The sequence below is a fragment of the Ascaphus truei genome, chromosome 5, assembly GCF_040206685.1.
Source record: "Ascaphus truei isolate aAscTru1 chromosome 5, aAscTru1.hap1, whole genome shotgun sequence".
NCBI classification, from domain to species: domain Eukaryota; kingdom Metazoa; phylum Chordata; class Amphibia; order Anura; family Ascaphidae; genus Ascaphus; species Ascaphus truei.
This window is the reverse complement of record NC_134487.1, coordinates 89,982,600-90,002,017: the sequence shown is the minus strand read 5'-3', so window position 1 is coordinate 90,002,017 and position 19,418 is coordinate 89,982,600. Positions and strand designations below refer to the sequence as shown.

Here is a 19,418-nt window from a genome sequence, read left to right as displayed (position 1 = left end):
CAAAGGGAGGGAAGGGAAATATATAATTATATAGACTTATATACCCCCCAAAGCACGAATCTATACCACATGTGGAGAGATACCTGTGAACATGCCCAAGATACCAGAGAAATAAGCTAATTTAAATCATTTGAACATAGAAATTAGGTTATTTCCCATGTATGTTATATCAGGTGTGTTCACAGGTATCTCTCCACATATTGGATGTAAATCCATATGTGTTTTGGGGTGTAAATAAGTTAATGAGTACTAAATAGGACTCTCTCCCTCAGCAGCTCTGTCTTTGACATATTGAGTCTGAGGCATCTAGTTGCCATCCAGGATGAGTTTGCTGTGAGACAGTTGGACAATTGGGACTGTACTGTAGGTGAGTGGTTCAGTGCGGATATATAATTGTGTGTCATCTGCATACAGGTGATATTTTAAGCCAAATTAACTAATAAGGTCAGAACGGAGCCTTGAGGTACATTAACAAATAGATGAACAGAGGAAGAAGAGGAGTTTGCAATAGAGACACTAATGGAACAATGAGAGAGGAATGAAGAAAGCATTGGCTTTATCTTGAACACCAAGAGTGACGTGTGTGAATTAGACGTGTGAATTCAACAGTATAACAGGCTTCAGACAGGTCAGATAGAATGAGATAATATTAAGCAATGTTGAGGTCATGTGCTGCAGGATACACCCTTTTCTCACTCCTGATACAACTAAAATCCTAATTCACTCACTCATCTTGTCCTGCCTTCACTACTGAAATCTTCTCCCACTTACACACACTCCCAATTACACACATTCTCCCACTCTCCCACTTACACACAGACTCTCACACTTACTCCCACTCACTCTCACACACACACACACTACCACTTGTACACACATTCTCCAACTTATACCCCCTGCCCCAACTGAGAGCACGTGCACTCTTACCCAATCCTGCCTCTCCCGCCTGTCAGCCGGAAGTTGACGCAACTTCTGGCACTGATCAGAGCAGGCAGGATAGCAGTGACCTGGCAGCTCTGCTGAGCTTCGGAGCCACTGAGTCACTGCTATGTGGGGTGCTGCCACATCGCCGAGCCTGGGAGAGCTGGAAGAGTTGTCCTAGCTATTCCCCCTTGGCAACCGCGGAACCCCTGAGGGGTGCTTGCGGAACCCCGGTTGAAAATCATTGCTTTAGAGTGTAAGCTCTCACGAAAAGTGTGCCCATTACCTTTTGTACAGTATCTGTTTGTGCATGTTTGTTTTTATTGTTATGTAACTCTGTTTAGGTATTTATCAAATCTCTGTTCCCCCATTGTACCGCACTGCAGAATATGTTAACACTTTACAAATAAATGATAACAATATTATTAATAATAATAATAATAGTACTTTGGTGAGTGCTGTTTCAGTTGAGTGAGCAGTGCTAAAACATGATCGGAAAGGGTCTAGGAGAGCATAGCAGCTGAGGAAAGACAACATGATGGAGGATACAAGTGTTTCCAGAAGGTTAGAGAGAGACAGGGCAATATTTATATGGGTTAGTGGTGTCAAGGGTGTTGTTCTTGAGAATTGGTCTTGCAATATACAGTAACAGCATGTATAAAGGGTGAAGTAAAGATACCAGAGGAGAAGGAAGAGTTGAAAACGTGAATGAGTGCAGGGATCAGAGTGGGAGAAAGAAGTCGGAAGCGATAGAAAGAAATTGGATCAGTCTGGCAGGTAGTAGACGGAGAAGAGAAGAGTAACTGAGGTACTAACTAGTCTATTACGGGTAAGAAAGTATAGAGTAGATGAGGGGGTATTCAAGAGAATAGGTGTAGAGGAAGGCACAGAGGGGATCTCAAATTTGATAGTCCACATTGTATTTGAAGTAGTTTAATAAATCAGCATGAGAATAAGACTTCCTCCATAAGTGCGTAGAAATTGTGCCTAAATATTGAGTCAGAGTTGAGGATTAGAGAAGTCAGTGTGTCATAGAAGCATGCTGATTCAACTAATTGGAAAGGATAGAGTGGTGACAAAATTGTCTGATTCAGGGGAAGATAGAGAATAGAGTTTTGATCTAGTGAGGATTCTAGACCTTGAAGATACTTGGATCATAAGTTTCTGGAATAGTGAAGGGAGAGAAGAGACATTTTTGTAAGATAAATTGGAGATAGCAAAGCGGATTAGGAGCGGAAAACGGGAGATGGAGAAGTTAGAACAGCTTTTAGTGAAGACAAGGTCTAAGTAGTGCCCATCATTATGGGCACTGGAAGCAGTGAAGTTCATAAGAGAAATTAAGGGACATGTCATCAATATGACAATAAAAGTCTTCTAGAAGGAGCGTTGGAGAGTTGGAGAAGAGATAAAAGGACAGCCAGGATGTCAGAGAGTGAAAAGTGGAGGAAGTAGAAGAAGGAGGATGATGAACTACAACAATATGCAGGATGAGAGAAAAAAAGTGACTGTGAAAATCAAAGGATGGGAAGTACAGAGAAGCAGGAACAGATCATGCCTGGAAACAGCAAGGGTGAGAAAGAAGAAATCTCACTCAATGACCACGACTGTGCAGAGCAACGATAGAAGCAGGCCACCATAGGGGAGTACAGCTTTTGTAGTTGTCAGAATCAGAGACTGAAGTTTCAGTTAGAGCAAAGAGATTTACGGGGCAAGAGAGGAAGAGAGACGGATCAAGCGTCCAGCATTCCAGAGGGCACATGAAATAAGAGACCAAAATGGTTAGCGAGAGAGTATAAATATGAGGTTACAAATGTTATGGTAGTTACCAAAGATAGGAGTTAAGCGAGGAAAAGAAAAAGTAAGAAGATGGAAGGGACCAGAGATAGAAAATATATATCCAATTGAAAGTAGCAAAAAGAGAGAGGAGGTGAGATGAAGACTAGCAGGGGTGTATCTTGCACTGAGAGGTGAGGTGTGTAGAAGTTATGAAGCTATAAAGGAGAAAAGTTAATGGGAACAGAAAAGAGAGGAATAAAAGTGCAATGTATATGGTTTAAGAATTATAGGGCAAATAGAAGGAATACAAGAGCTTGGTAAACACAGATGAGGCTTTAAAATGATGGAATAGAAAGGTAAACGAGTCTATAGCATTACTGATCTTGATTATGAGTTAAACCATAGCATGTATGTTGCATTTAAAAATGTTTGAAATGTGAACACTGCCTTCTCCTGCACTTACTCCCTAAAGTAAGTCTGGACTTAAAGTGCTAAGAAGTCACATGAAACTAACCAAATTGAACCATGCTAATTAGCACATCACAAGCTGGATAAATATATGAGAAGAAGTTAAAGGTGCAGACAGACTAACATACCATTTATACAAATGGAAGATGAGGTATAGGGGGTGCAATACATGAACAAATATTCTAAAATACTTATATTTGTCAGATTGGATTTAGTTAAACATCTATTGTACATATAGGGGCCTATGCACTAAGCAGCGATAAACCACTTATCGCTGCCTTATCGCCAAAAAAGCCTACAGCGATTCAGTAAGCCCCGATAAGTCGGCGATAAAAGACCTTTTCGTCAACTTTTTTTTGCCAACAAAAAAAATCACGAAACGAGCGGCAACAAGCCACTTATCGCCAGGTTTTCAAACACATGCAATTCTAGTAGCCCCGATCAGCCTATCGAGGCCAATATCTGCTCTAGAATTGAGATTTCCTCTCAAAATCGTCCCGCCAGGAAAAGTTGGCAAGAAGGTGGTGAGAAGCTGCCGATAAGCAGCGAGACGGGACTTAGAAAAAATGAATTTTTCCTGCATCGGATTGATGCTGGGAGTCTCAGAGCTGTTACCCATTAATATCAGCACCAGGGACCCACGGCATGAATCCCATGCAATAAAATGCATTTACAGGCCACTTCATGACCTTAGTGGCTAACGGCTAAGGCAATTAAGGGGTTAAGGAACGCGTTAAATCGTCTGCGTCACGTGAACGGGGTATTTAAATAATGAAGGAGATACCGACACCCCATATCTGAGCCTGTAACTCGGGAAGCAAAGGGTCCGAGGCTGAAATCAATGCGGTTCAGCTCAGGAGACCCCCTGCTCCCGCACACTAATAATAAAAATGACATGAAAGCAGATAGCCGCTAAGGTAATGAAGGGGTTAAAGCACAATAGCTGCTTTATTGGGGGCAGAGGGGTTGAGTGAAGCGGGTACTTAGCCCTTCATTCACCCCCTCTGCCCCAATAAACATTACAATATGTAGTAACCACCAATACACAACCCACCACGACCCTGTGCCCCCACATAAAACCATAATTTATTTTTTTAAACACAGGATTGATACCAGAGGCCAGAGGGGGTCCTCGGGTGGTCTCCGCGGGTGTCCGTGGGCCTCCTGGTGTTTCCGACGGGTGTCACCCTGGTCATCCCCATGGGTGTCTGGGGGTCCCCAGGTGATCCCCATGGGTGTCTGGGTGCCCTAGGGTAGTTCCCACGGGTGTCTGGGGGTCCTTGGGGGATTCCAATAAGTGTCTGTGGTGGTTCCCACGGGTGTATGGGGGCCCTCGTGTGGTCCCCGCTGGTGGTCCCTGTGGGTGTCCGGGGGTCCTCGGGTGGTCCCCATGGGTGTCCATGGGTCCTCAGGGGGTGTCCGGGGGTTCCCGCTGCCCTGCATAACCATCCTGTTGCAAAAAAAACAATGTAGAAGACACTGCAATAAATACACCTCCCAACCCCGACCCCCCCCCCCCAACCCCAATACATACAGTACAGTAATGGGCAAAATAATTATTATCCAGATATAGATAATAGTTCATTTGCCCATTATTAAATAAAACATTAGCCAGGCAGCATAGATACAGTAAATAAACCTTTCTACTTACCCCTTCCATCATGAAGGGCATCCACTGCAGGGCCATGTCCTTCGATGCCAGCAAGAATACATTAAAAAATACAATCTAATGGCCCCTAACCCCTTAATCACCATAGCAGTTACTAACCGTTATATTAAGGGGTTAACCCATCCTAATAGAATGTAAATTAAAGAAAATATTTGGGACGAGATTTGCGCAGGGAGAGGTGGCTCTCTCTCTGCAGCAGAAAGAGCTTGCTAGGTGAGCCCTTTTTAGAGGGTTAATCATCACGTCACCGGCTACTCGCCATTTTTGCAAATTTTGCTATCACTCGTATTTGTGGCTTTCTGCATATCGTGACAGCAACGCTGTAAAAAATGGCAATTTAAATAGGACAGCAATTTTTTTTTATCGGCGCTTAGTACATAGGCCCCATAATCTACTGAACAAGACACTGCACTTTGTTCACTCTGGTCGAAGGAGGGATTGTTGCACTCTTTAATACAGGGGTGCACAATCTTTTTCCCCTGCGCCCCCCTGCCGACTTGCCCCCCTGCCGACTCACCCCTCCTCTTTATTTACTTCTTTATTTGTTTTTAGTTTTTCATTGTTTGGAATGCATTGGATCTTGTTTGTGATTTTTTTTTAGGTTGACCATTGACTGGCATAGTGTTAAATGATGCCCATATTATATGGGCATGATGTACCCACTGTACCATTCAATTGTTTTATTGGCATTTGTTATCTATTTAATTGACAATGTGATGTGTTTTATTTTGCTATGTGATGTGTTTTATTTTGCTATGTGGTGTGTTTTATTTTGCTATGTGGTGTGTTTTATTTTGCTATGTGGTGTGTTTTATTTTGCTATGTGGTGTGTTTTATTTTGCTATTTGATATGTTATATTTTGCTATATGATGTGTTTTATTTGGGCCTGTTTTTTTATTCCTTCCCCATTTCTTGCTATAGTGGTAAATGATGCCCATATTATATGAGCATGATGTACCCACTGTACCAATGAATGGGTGTTGTTGCCTGGGGAGGGAGGTTAGGCTTCCTTGGTGGGTAGTGGCAGAGGGTGGGTTAACCCCTTAATTACTATAGCGGTTACTAACCGCTAAGGTGATTAAGGGGTTAGGGGACATTAGATTGTCTTTTTGTATGTACTGTATTGTTTGTGGCAACGGAGGATGAGGACGGCCTTCATCGTGACAGCCTGGGAGGGGTGAGTGCAAGATTTATTTACTTTATTTATGCTGCTTAATGTTGTATTTTTAAAGGACAAATGCACTATTATCCATATGTGGATAATTGTCATTTTGGACATTATTGTACTGTATGTGCTAGGGGGCGGGGGAGGAGGGGGTGTATTTATCTCAAAGTATGTTTTTTTGGCGGGCATAGGATTGGTACCGCAGGCAAGCGGGGACCCCCGGACACCTGCAGGGACCACCCTGGGACCCCTATGGGGACCCCGGGCATCCGCGGGGATCACCCGAGGGCAACCACCGGCCTGTAGTATAATTCCTGTGCATAAAAAAAATATATATATTATGTATTTTAGGGGGTGTAGGGGTTGTTGGGGGCACAGGGGGTGGTTTGTGTATTGCAATGTTTATTGGGGCAATTGTCCCCATTAAGCATGCTATTGTGCCTTAACCCCTTAATTGCCTTAGTGGATAGCCGCAAAGGTAATGAAGCTTCTTTAATGACATTTTTTTAAATAGTGTGCGGGAGCAGGGGGTCTCTTGAGCTGAACCGCTTTGATTTCTTGCTCAGGGACTACCTGCTTTCCGAGTTACAGGCCCCAGTATGGGGCCTCGGATGCCAGTGTCGCCGCCATTTTTAAAGCGTCCACGTAGCATGATGCCTGACATGTAAATAATTATATTAAAGCAGCTTCATTACCATAGCGGATAGCCGCTACGGTAATGAATTATTTTTTATGGTGATGTGTGTTTTGATACTAGTGTAGATGAGCATGGGGTCTCCTGCGCTGAACTGCATTGGTTTCAGCCTCGGGGACCCCCTACTTCATGAGATATGCCAGTATCCCCCTGCAGGATTTAAATCCCCCAGTCACGTGACGTGGGAGCTTTAAAAGCACAGGAGATACCAGCACCCCATATGGGGCCTGTACCTCATGAGGTAGGGGGTCCCTCATGCTGAAACCAATGCGGTCCAGCTCAGGAGACCCCCTGCATATGTACACTATTACTAAAATGTATATTTATAATTCACGATCTCTTGGTGAGATGGTGAGCGCATAGAAAAAAAGAAAATATATAATAAATGCTTTGTATTAACACTAAGTGGAACAAATAGGGAAGGGATAAATGGATCAAAAATTGGCTAAGCCAAATTCTTACTCACACGGGCAAGTGTGAGTCAATCCTGTCAGGGTATCTTTTATGGGGTTCAACTTCAGGGGATACTGCCCGAGACTGATACGTAGATTCTTGATAAAGCAGTTCCTTCCCTCTGGTACCTCCAAACAGGGACGAAAGCGCTCGGTGGATAAAAGGTAATTTATTATAACAAAAGTTACGTTTGCAAAACTTACATGTACAATACAGCACTTCCGGCATCCGTCTCCATTGTATCAGCTCATGCAGGGACTCCCTTGCTGCCGCGTCCAGTCGCAGGGGCTGCAAATTAGTTCTTCCTCAGGAGTACGGTGGCCTTCAGTGGTCACGAACAAATCACAATGCCGACACAGGACTACGCGTTTCGCGAGTAATTCTCGCTTCGTCAGGTCCTCACCCATATGGGGCCTGTATCTCATGAGGTAGGGGGTCCCTGATGCTGAAACCAATGCGGTCCAGCTCAGGAGACCCCCTGCATATGTACACTATTACTAAAATGTATATTTATAACTCACGATCGCCTGTAAGACCCGTGCATGGAGACGCGGCGTCTCCATGCAACTCTTACTGGCGGCTTTTTTTCTATCAGCTATCGCCCTTTACAAATTTAAGCATGATAGCAGGGGGGGGGAGGTCGGGCGATCTGGCATATTTTTGCCCGCCTGGACCAAAATACGCTTCACTTGTTAGCGAATCCCGCGTTTGTCTTCACTTTGTAACGGGTGAGTAAAAATGTCCCAATCGGCCACAAAAGTTTGCTACTGTACCTAGTGCATATCCCCGATAGAGTGTTAAATGCTGGGGTGTTTTTCTTTTATTAAGAAGGTAAGGGTAGAGGGTAGAGCACTGCCAAGAAAAAGCAAATGGCTGGGGCAAAAATAAACTATTTATTAGGCATATTAGCCAAAAAGACAAACACAGATTAAAACTCTGACGCATTTCCCGCCGTGGAGGTGCCGGGAAACGCGTCAGAGTTTTAATCTGTGTTTGTCTTTTTGGCTAATATGCCTAATAAATAGTTTATTTTTGCCCTAGCCCTTTGCTTTTTCTTGGCAGTGCTCTACCCTTACCTTCTAAATATCACTAATTGGTATAGCAGCACGCCTATCCGGTTACGCAGATACAGAGCTGCTGATTCATCTGAGGATTTTCTCCAGAGCTGCACAGTGGATCCGGTTCCTAGCCAGTGTGGGGTCGGTGCTTCAGCCTCTTACCTGCACTCCAGGAGAAGATGCATCTGACGGAGACGACTACAACGGAGGCGTAGATCGCCGGACGGTTCCCCTACAGCCACCACCTGTTCCATCACCTCAGCAGCTACATCGCGGGAGGATCAGCTGGCACCAGGTTTGACGGCGGGAGGCTCTGTTTTTACAGGTCTCTACTACCATCCGCTGGTCTCTTGGACACCGGGTGACCGTCCCCGCTGCTTGAGTGAGGAAGGTGAACTCCCTCTGAGCCCCGTGAGTGCGGGGGAGTATACCATCGATCGGCTAGAGGGCTATCCCGACGGAGTGCAGGTGAGGTGGGGGCTACACAGACCTCACACACACCATCGGCTTTCATTACGGGACACTTGCAATTTATCTCTTATGCATACCGGTCTTTGCTATTATTGCTATTATTGCTATTATAACTATAGCACATCTTTCAGGACATTGCAGTATTGCAGCATAAGCCTGGGCCCCCAACCTTCTTTCTCTTTTTCTTTTATTACATTTGCAGTAGATTATTGTTTGTTAGCTTGTTGTTTATGGCAATGCACAGATTACTGCTAGTATGTATCAGAACTGTGAATAAATTACAATACTCATTGTCCCAACCCAGATATCATGCAAAATAAAAAAGGAAATACATTCATTGTTGGAGCCAAAAATACATCTCTCCATTATTGTATATAGTTCTGAATCCACCACTAACAATAAGGTTGAAAGCGTCTAGAAATTTAGCAGAATTTAATTTCAGTATATATCTAACTCTGCCAACTAAACATTTTGATACAAAGCGGCAATCCTGGAAGGTGCTGAAAGTACATACAGTACATTAATATTATCTTAATACGGAAATACTGATAAGATGTGCTTCCTTACTGATAGAGAGTGAGACATGGTTAAACATTGTGTGACACCATCCTTTTTTTCTAGCAACTTTAAAAACAAACTTTGGAGTTATTTTCAGCTGTGACATGTTGTATGAGTTACTCACAGTAAGAACAGTGTAAATCTAACATTTTCAATATGTTTCACACACAGTACAATTTGTAACAGTGCATAAAATATACAGTGCCTTCTGTATCTACAGTATCTCATCTGTGCAATAAAGGTAACTTATAACAATACAACAACAATAAATCTAGTTGGCTATACAATTTGGAAGCTTTATATCCTTTCTGCCCTGCCAGACCAGGCGAGAGAACTGTATCTCAACTACTATACGGTCTGGTGGTTCATGTGACTGCTTTCTCTTATGTCAGCTGCTTGTCACCACGTGAGGTTCGTCAAAAGCTTTCAGTACTGTAAAACTTGTTACCAACGTCACATCCCAGTTCTGCACTACAGTACAACAGCACTACAAAATTGTTGACTATTGTGAAGATCACCCTCATGAGGTGGTCTCCACCACAGTGTTGGAAAGCGGTTTTGTCTTTATTCTTTCATCACTAGATAAGCCGGCAGATCTTTGGTTTTTAGTTTCCAAAAAAACGAATGTTCTAGAATTTGAAACAATCTCCTAAATGTCGATTCCATAAGTGCACCATTGCCAATTAGTGAAATAATGATCACTTCTACATTGGTTTTGCTGACCTATGTGAGTGCTAATAATTGCATACAGTGGCATACCTTTTAACATTGCTAAACATCTGAGAATACAGATAAACTGGTCTGTTCTTTTACATTTTATTTACCCTTTTCATGAATTCATGAACTCAGATAATAATTAACTACTGTAGGTGTTAACTAGCAAAACTGTAATATGATATCACATATTGTAAATGACTGTTACTTGTATTTGTACATTATATTTTGTTGCATATTAAATGCATAGCTTTGATTTTTCATTTCATGTTTATACTACATTGCATTGACTCATGTTGTGGCTCAGCAGTAAACTCTGTGTTTTTTTTTGTGCATCTTCAAATCAATTCTTTAATTTCATTTTTCTGTTTCTTCTCACACAGTCTGGCAGCCAGATATGCAACTCAGTCTAATCACAGTGGAATTGCAACCAGTCAAAAAAAGACTACTAGGTCAGTTGACAACTCTAATTTATTGTGTGCTAGTGATACACAACTTAAGCCATGTATGCTGGTGTCCTATTCTGTAGACATAACCAGACATGAGGCAATCTATAATACTTTAAGAAATGCAAAATTGACAGTATTCAGCTTAGCTGCCAGACAGCTTAACTCAATGAAAGCTAGTTAAATATAGTCAAAGGTGTCAAATGTTTACAGATTGTTTTGTCTGTATAGTATGAAATTAATGATAGAATAATTTTAAATTAGAAAATAAATATTCGAAAACTTTCTCGCTTTTGTATGGAGTTGGTTAAGAGGAAAACATGTGTGTTTGCTTAGTTTTACTTGAGCCCCAGTACAATAAAATTGTTATGATAGATATCACTTCACTGGTGCTACACATAGCTGTGTAATTATAAGAAGTCTTGCACTTAGTCCTAAATTGTGCCATAACATCATTAGAAACAGTTCCAACAGCTGGATCTCTTTGGTTCCATGTGTCTTATAATTACCATTTAAAAAAAGAAATAAAAAAAGCACAAGATGAAAATGTAACACAATGTAGGTTTTGAACCATTGTTATATAAGTAATAGTATTATAGGAGACGTCCCCTGAACTCGTAGTATAAAATCAAGTAAAGTACCGACTATTCCGATTGGTGACAATCAGCTGGTACCCAACCACGCGTGGCCCGAATTCAGTACATTTCCTGACAACAACCAAATAGAAATATAGTAGAATATAATATTTTGAAAATAATAATTAGAATACAATATTTGCACAGGGAGCCCAAACATTCATATTTAGCAAAAAAAAAAAAAATGTATGTACATTGATTTAGTAATCCCTGTATGACTTATTTAAATAATCTTACATTTGACATATATTTGTTCCTTGCTACACTTGATTTGATTCATTCACTTTATTAAAAAAAAATACTCAGGCCCATTTTTATTAAGCAGTGGTAAGACAAAAGACATCTTACAGCCCAGTCACGTGAATAGCTTAGCACTGATTTCAACTATATCCGTGGTTAAAGTCTATGGTGAAAAAAAGAAGGAAAACATGACACAGAAGGCAAACATTTTGGTATTTTAACTTTTATTTTTACTGATTTGTTCATTTTTGGAAACTGTAATTGGCAATTACAAGCAAAACAACTTGCTACATGTAGAATCTATTAACGTGTTTTATATTTCTGTTTACTAAATCTCACACATTCCATTGTTCATTGTTTGTCTTCTGTTTCATTAATTCAGTTTTATTGTTGCCATGTATGTACTGTAAGCTTAAAATACACTTTTACGATCTTGAGCTCTTACCCCGATGTCAACTTCATATGTCAGTCACATATTGATATTTTTTACTATGTTTTATTTTTTTTATCATTTTAATTTCCATCACATTGCATGACATTTAAACACTGGGTAATATTGTTTAAAAAAAATGCAACATTCTATGGCGATTTGGAAAATTAATCTATATTCTTTCTCAGCATTTTTACTAAGGTTTATGATCAGTTTATTCTTTGACAGGATCTCCACACAGTATAAACATGTTTGAACATTTCTTGTTAGACACCCCTTCTACTGTAATTTTGGACATGTGCTGCATAACACCTACAAATTCTGTGCAGCATAGCTGTCCTACAAGACCAGTGATTTCATTTATCTAGCATAGGGTAATATAGTAAGAATCTTTACAGTAGCCTTTGGCAGCAAAGTGATGCCAGAGGCGGCTAGCAATGAATTGCAAATACTTTGCAGGTCTCCGCGGCACTACAAGGGTTACTATAAAACACAACCCCCACAATTATAAACATAATGGAACATTTTTAAACAACATTAGGTCACCCAAGTGACCAGCTATGAAAAGGGACCTGGTAACCATGGGATTGTACTTAATCTTTAGTAGATTGTAGAGGCCAGCTAGCCATGGATTTAGCACACTTAGCTGGACACTTGGGCTACTGAGGGCTTACTGTGGGAAGGTGGGATAAAATGTTTTTTTCATGTAGTTTTTATCGCCTACTCCACGTTTTCTAGTACTATCTTGACAAGCAGCCATTATATACAGTCAAGATAGTTCTAACACCGGTTTGGTAAGGCGATAAAGATGAGTAGTTTTTTGTGGTGGAAACCGGATATCACCGGATACATGCTCATTTGCATGGTGCAGGTTAAAGATATTGCCAAAACAGAAGTAAAAACCTTAATATCTCAGCTTTATTGTGCAATATGGCTTTAGTGAATAGGTCAACAAAAAATATTTCAATAATTTTTTTTCAATTATACAGTATATGTCTCTTCAATTAATGACTCTTAGTGAGTACCGGCCTACGTATGTATATATTTCTTCATATACTGTAGCGCCATCCATGTACATAGTGCTTCACAGCAGTAATACACGTGATATACTAATATAACATATAATAGAAATAAGCGCATCAGACATAAAAATAATACAAAAATTAGTTTCTGCCCCGAAGAGCTTACAATCTAAGTGGTAAGTGGAGAGAAATTATAGAGACCGTAGAAGAGCCTTCTGCTAAGTACCTTGGCAAATCCGTGCATATGAGATAGTAATGTGTTTAGGATACTGCACAGACATAATGGCCACACTTTTCTCTGCCTTCTCTTTATTGGCTTTCTAAGGCTAGTTCTACAGTGCGGGCGTGCGCTACGCCGTGCGCACACGGCAGTTTTAGTTTGCTGAGGATAGCCAGCCATTCTATAATAGAATGTGCGTGCGCACGGCAGGGAGCTTGGAGCAGACCGACGAGGGAGAAGATGAGGAAATGAATGATTTTGCGCCGCTACCGGCGCTGTATTGTATGTATGTGTGTTTATGTATGTATGTATGTATGTATGTATGAGTGTGTGTGTGTGTGTGTGTGTGTGTGTGTGTGTGTGTGTGTGTGTGTGTGTGTGTGTGTGTGTGTGTGTTTGCGTGTCTATGTGTCTATGTGTCTATGTGTATCATGATGTGTATCAAAGTTAAATAAATAAAAATAATTTTTATTACAACATTTTTTTTATTTAAAAAATATTATTTAATACATAACTCATAATCTCTACACACATACACACACATACACACACACACACACACACACATACACACAGTACCTTCACTCACAGCATACACACGAAAAGCATGCGGCACGCGCGCACGGCCGCACAGTATAGAATGGCCCTTACAAGGAGGGGTGTGCTAAAGGTAGAGGAAACACCACATTTGACAAGTACACCAATTAAAATCCCCACATTTTTTTAATATTCCCAAAAATCTGAACTGGAAATTGTTTGTGTTAAGCATTATTATATTTGTTGAAGTGAGCTTTTTAAATTGTTGTATGATTATAAAATAAGTCCCTGATCCAGAAAATATATTATGAACTTATGTTGATGCCTGAAGCAAAGAGGAAGAAAGTGACCTTTCCAAAGTCACAATGAGCTGGCACTTGGATTTTAAAAAGTTTCAGTCCATCTCCCCTGATTTTATCCGCCGTTTGATAATGGAAGCATTCACCTTTTAATATGTATGGTGTCCTCTAGATTCGATGGTGCCACAGTTCACGTTTCCATAACAGGTATGGTAATTACCCAAGGACTGTGCATAACAAGCACACAATAGTATAGTGAAAGATAAAACATGCATTTAATACATTGATACACTTGTTGCACTGATTGACATTTTAGTCCCCTGGGGACTATTAGCTTGTGTCTTGGGACTGTTACAATGAGTATACGATGAATTGAAAATGTCAAAATAATACAAAAAATCTGTAGTGATTTAAAAATTCACATAACATTGTGACCTTTGTCTCTCTCCCTTAGTCAGGGGTCTTACAGTACCTTTATTTGAATGATGGATATTGTATCTAGAGTAGCTGATGCAGCATACTGTACTTAGAAGGTCAATCACATTCCGAAAGTGAGGCCAAAATATTTGATACAAAATATTTGTTAGTCTTTAGGGGGCAGCAACTAAACTGTGTCTTTCAGTTCCTATAATGGTGAATTTAAGTTTATTTCCAAGGCCACCACGGTATTTCATGCTGATACTCCAATGCATGGGCTTTCAGAGTTGTTGCCTGTTAGGCATATGCTGTATTTCATGGGTGGATTTGGTTTAAAGATAAGCATAAACCGACAGTATCAATATGTAAGATGTAGCTTTGCTGAAAGAGTTTTACTGTGATTCACAATGCACATTTAAAATATGAAAATTAAAAGGCATATCTTTTTTCTTATTAATGAAAACTATACAATATTATAAAGTGTACTGGAGACGGTGGCAGCAAATAATAAGATATCATTAATGTACTCTTTGGAATTATTTTGTTTGGCTTTGTGTATTGTCACCAGTATGATGGACTATTCATATGATTATATTACATGCAAATTGCTCACTACAAAAACTCATCCAAATCAATAAAACAGTTCATGCAGTATGATACTGTAAATCATGAAAAACTAATACTGTAGTTTCCTTGAGATACCGCCATATTTACGAAGCTAGCTGAGCAGAACAATAATGTACATTCATTAGAAATGGCCAGGTTTGCTGATTCTGATTTTACTGGAAAATAAAACAAAGAAAATACTAAATTAAGGGTGCTACATAATGTTTCTGAAATTTCAGCCTTTACTCGGTGCAATAATATTCCCAAGTCCCAATTTGTTCTAGTGTCAACTTTAATAAGGTGGGAAATCATGGTATAATTGACTATCTGAAGCCCCTGTTCAGTACATTGAGAAGCAGGGAACTGCACTGTGTGAGTTAATGCACTGTATCATCAACAGTGTGTTATTGTTTGTGACACTTCATGCACAGTTAATACATTCTCTTAAAAGTAGATATTGTTTATATTTGTAGATCACATAAATTAGTCAACAAAATGTCACATTTAAAAAAAAAATAAGCAAGGGGGGGAGAATGACTGCAAGTATTGGACATTTTCATATTTACACTTCCAAAGTTTAATATTAACTATGCCAGTGACCACATACGTTTGCATAATTGATTGCAATAGACCTTTGTATAAAAGCCACAGACCTATACAGTCAATCATTAGAAAGACACACTGAATAGCAGTGAAGCAAAGAAACTGGACACAACAATATTCCCCAGTAGAAGACATTAAACAGGTAAAAAGCATCTGAAACTCCTCCTGCCAGATACAACCCGACATTGTATTATTATTACTATGTTTTATTTCTATGATGCCAGCATATTTTGCAGCGCAGTACAATGTGGGAAGAAGAACAAGAACATTGTGTAACAAAAAGAGTACATAGAAGTTAAGACAAACTGATACGATAGGAAGGAGGTCCCTGCTCAAATAAATATGGGGAGTGGAGAGACAAGGAATAGTGTGTGTGCTGGGGAGCGAGAGTTGAGCTGCTCTGCATGGCTGTAGCTATGAACATCGGTCTTATGAGTATGCGTTTATCGGATGGAAGTAAAATAAGTCAGGAGAGTTTCCTCCTTAAAAAAGCGTTTCAGTGAATTTTTGGTGGAGAGTTTCGTGTATGGTAGAGAATTCCAGAGTTGAGGTGGCAGGCAAGAAGTGTTAGGGGCGGGATGAGAGAAAGTAATGAGTGAGATGAAGAGATGTAGATTACTGTATGTTGTTTTCTCATCAAATCCAGGTTTCTGCACTCACTTTCAAGAGGCAATCCAAGCCTCCCCCCCCCTTCATTTGTTATAAATACAGGATTGAAGCAGGGGTTATCTGGAGTTGAACCCCATACATTTCAGCTCCTAGAACCCCCTGCTTATGGAGGTACTTACTTTCCTAGTGGATGCCAGTAGCAGGGCCACCCACTACAGGGGAGAACCGGGACAAGAGTCCCAGGCCCGGTGGCTGCTGGGGGGGCCCAGCCAGTGCTTGAGTTTAGGCCCGCCCAGGCCCAACTTCTGCATCCAGTTACCTCTGGGCCACAGCTCTCCCCAGCTTCTGCAGGGCCCTCTCTGCAAGGCCTTTCCTCTCTTCCACCGGTGTGTGCCAGAAGCTGAGCGCGACTTCCCGCCAAACCCAGTTTCCGTTGGGAGAGAGGCCAGGCCTCACAGAGAGGGAAGCGCGGCATGGGAGAGAGGCCCGACAGCAGCTGGGGAGAGCCAGGGCACCAGGGGCTTCAGACACCCCAAAGGTATGTGTGTGTTGTATTTTATAGTGTGTACAGTAGTATGTTTGTATTTTGTATCTTGTGCGTGTGTGTATGTATGCATCTGTGTATTGTATTTTGCATTTATGTATTGTATTTTGTGTATGTGTGTGTGTTTATTGTTTTTTTTTGTGTGTGGAATTGTATTTTGTGTGTATGTGTATTGTATGTTGTGTCTGTGTGTATTGTATTGTATTTTGTGTGTATATTGTGTGTGTGTGTGTGTGGGGGGGTATTGTATTTTGGATGGGGGGGATTGTGTGTGGAGGGGAGAGAATGAGTGAGAGGAGGTCATTAAGTGATAGCAGGGGGGAGAGTGTGAGAAGAGAGTGGGGAGAGGGTGGAGGGAGAGTGAGTGAAGAAGTGAAGAGTGAGAGACAGAGGAGGGAAAGAGAAATATAGGCGTTTCTCGCTTATCTGACAGAATGTGCCCTTGAAACCGCCGTCGGATATTGGATATTCGGATTGCGGGTAAATGTTATTTGGTGGCGGTGACCATCGGATAAACGGGTCCGTTGTCGGATAATTCGTCCATTATGCGGCATCGCATATGGCATCCGTTGCTAAGACAGACGTCGGTAAGCGAGCACACACTGTACATGAGAGAGGAGAGATAGAGGAGGCGGCTTGCGAGGAGGTGTGAAAGGCGGGGCTTGCAATGTCGCCAACATGGAGGGTGAGCCCCAGTCGAAATCTGATCCTGGGCCCCAGGCCCCGGGAAGTCTGTCTACCGCCTAGTCCGGTAGCCACCACAGGGTTCCCTATACGACTGCTTTTCAAAGCTCCTGGGCACTGTGGGCCAATAGGAAGCTGTGATGTCCTCCAGTGCGGTCTCCTATTGGTCTATGTGACCGGGGGCTTTAAACTGCAGAAAATTGCAGGAGATACTGGCGCCCCTTCGGAGGTAAGTATTTCTGAAAGCAGGGGGTCCCTAGAGCTGAATTTAACAGGGTTTAGCTCCGGAGACCCCTGCTTCAAACCTGTATTAAAAAAGAACCCCCCACGCCAAAAAAAAAAAAAACTGTTGAATTGCTTATATAAAACCAAATACTAATGCTTTAATTTAACAAATTAACATTGCATGTTTCTATTCTAAGCATGGAAAATGTGGCTCTAATCAAAAATTAGATTTATTGCAATTTGTGAACAGTACTAAACAATCCAAGATGTTTTTTTGTGGTAAGTTTAATGTTATATACATCGGTTACAATTATTAACAAGAGATATTACAGTATATTACAGTATATTGTTATAAATTACTTTGTTATTAACCCCTTCTTTATTTATCTACTCTATTTTTGTTATTAACCCCTTCTTTATTTATCTACTCTATTTAAGAATTGTCAATGCTCCAAAATATATGGGTCCTTATTCAATATGCTGTGACGCCACTCCCCTGGGAGAACACTTTAGTCCCATTCATTTGAATGCAGTTTAAGGCTCTTATTCTGTAAGGTGTGATAAGAGCAGATGACGTGCTAACGCAGAAAAAGCCCCATTAAAGTCAATCACGTGATAGCACGTCATCTGCGCTTATCACACCTTACATCAGTGATTTCAAACCTTGAAGTTCTGAGGAACCCCAAGTGAAATTCTGAGGAACCACCAACCCTCTCTAATAGCAACTCTGTGATAAGATGCATTATAACTTTTTCTGTATTTGATACAGTTTTCAAATGACCAGAAAATTGCAGGGAACGCTTTAGGGATGCCTGGGGAACCCAAATGTTCCTAGGAACCCTGGTTGAAAAACACTGCCTTACAGAATAAGGGCTCAATGTGTTCAGCAGTGCGAAGCAGCTTCACAGCACATTAAGGGCCTCATGCAGTAACCAGCGATAAACCACTTATCACCACCTTATCACCAAAAAAGGCTACAGCGATTCAGTAAGCCCCGATAAGTCAGCGATAAGAGAGCTTTTCGGCAATTTTTTTGTAGAGAAATAAAAATGGCCAAACGTGCGGCGATAAGCCACTTATCGCCAGCTTGTCAAACTCGTGCTATTCTAGTAGCCCAGATTAGCTTATCGAGGCTAATCGCCGCTCTAGAATTGCGATTTCCTCTCCAAATCGTCTTGCTAGGAAAAGTTGGCAAGAAGCTGCCGTTGAGCGGCGAGATGGGACTTAGAAAAAAAAATGCAAAAATGCATTTTTCATGCATCGGATTGATGCAGGGAGACTCCAGAGCTGATATCCATTAATATCACCATTGGAGAGCCCCGGCATCAATCCGATGCAATAAAAATGCATTTATAGGCACCAATACATAACCCACCCCCTGTACCCCCACATAACACCATTATTTATTTATTTTAACACAGGATTGATAACAGAGGCCGGCGGGTGTCCCTGGGTGTTCCTCATGAGTGTCCGAAGGTCCTCAAGTGGTCGCCGTTGGTGTCTGTGGGCCCTTGGGTGGTCCCCTTGGGCCTCCAGGTGGTCCCCGCAGGTGTCCGTTGGCCCCACAAGGGGTCCCCGGGTGGTCCCTGCGGGTGTCTGAGTGTCCCCGGGTTGTCTATCCAGATTGGGGATATAATTCTCACAATCGGATTGGCTGAAGATCCCTCCCATAGATTTCTAATAGAGATATTCAGTATGTAAAACATTTGTAAAAATGTTTTTTATATATACAGTATATATATTTTTTTATAATATATGATACAATACACCATGGTTAAGTAATAATGTAAGATATGTTGAATAGCTTTTTAAATTTAGACTTGAACTTCTACAGTAGCTCAACACATGCAATAGTATAGACCCTTTATTACTACTGTATTGCATGGGATTTGTAGATGAATGAGAAAGTGATGCTGCAGTGATCTACTAATACTAATTATTTCCTATGAAGAA

General features: G+C 41.1%; 1 protein-coding gene across 12 annotated transcripts in view; it reads left to right on the top strand.

Annotated features, from left to right (window-relative positions):
* Positions 1 to 19,418, top strand: part of NAV3 (neuron navigator 3) — an 879,638-nt gene that overhangs the window by 676,622 nt on the left and 183,598 nt on the right. For 9 of the 12 annotated variants that reach the window (XM_075600199.1, XM_075600193.1, XM_075600190.1 and 6 more), the window contains one exon: positions 10,332 to 10,400. The exons of 1 other annotated variant lie outside the window; for it this stretch is intronic. In XM_075600199.1, the coding sequence (XP_075456314.1) occupies positions 10,332 to 10,400 (69 nt within the window). Of the gene's footprint in view, positions 1 to 10,331; positions 10,401 to 15,480; positions 15,546 to 18,886; positions 19,159 to 19,418 lie in introns of those variants that run through there. 2 more of the 12 variants (XM_075600200.1, XM_075600201.1) reach the window with 2 other exon arrangements.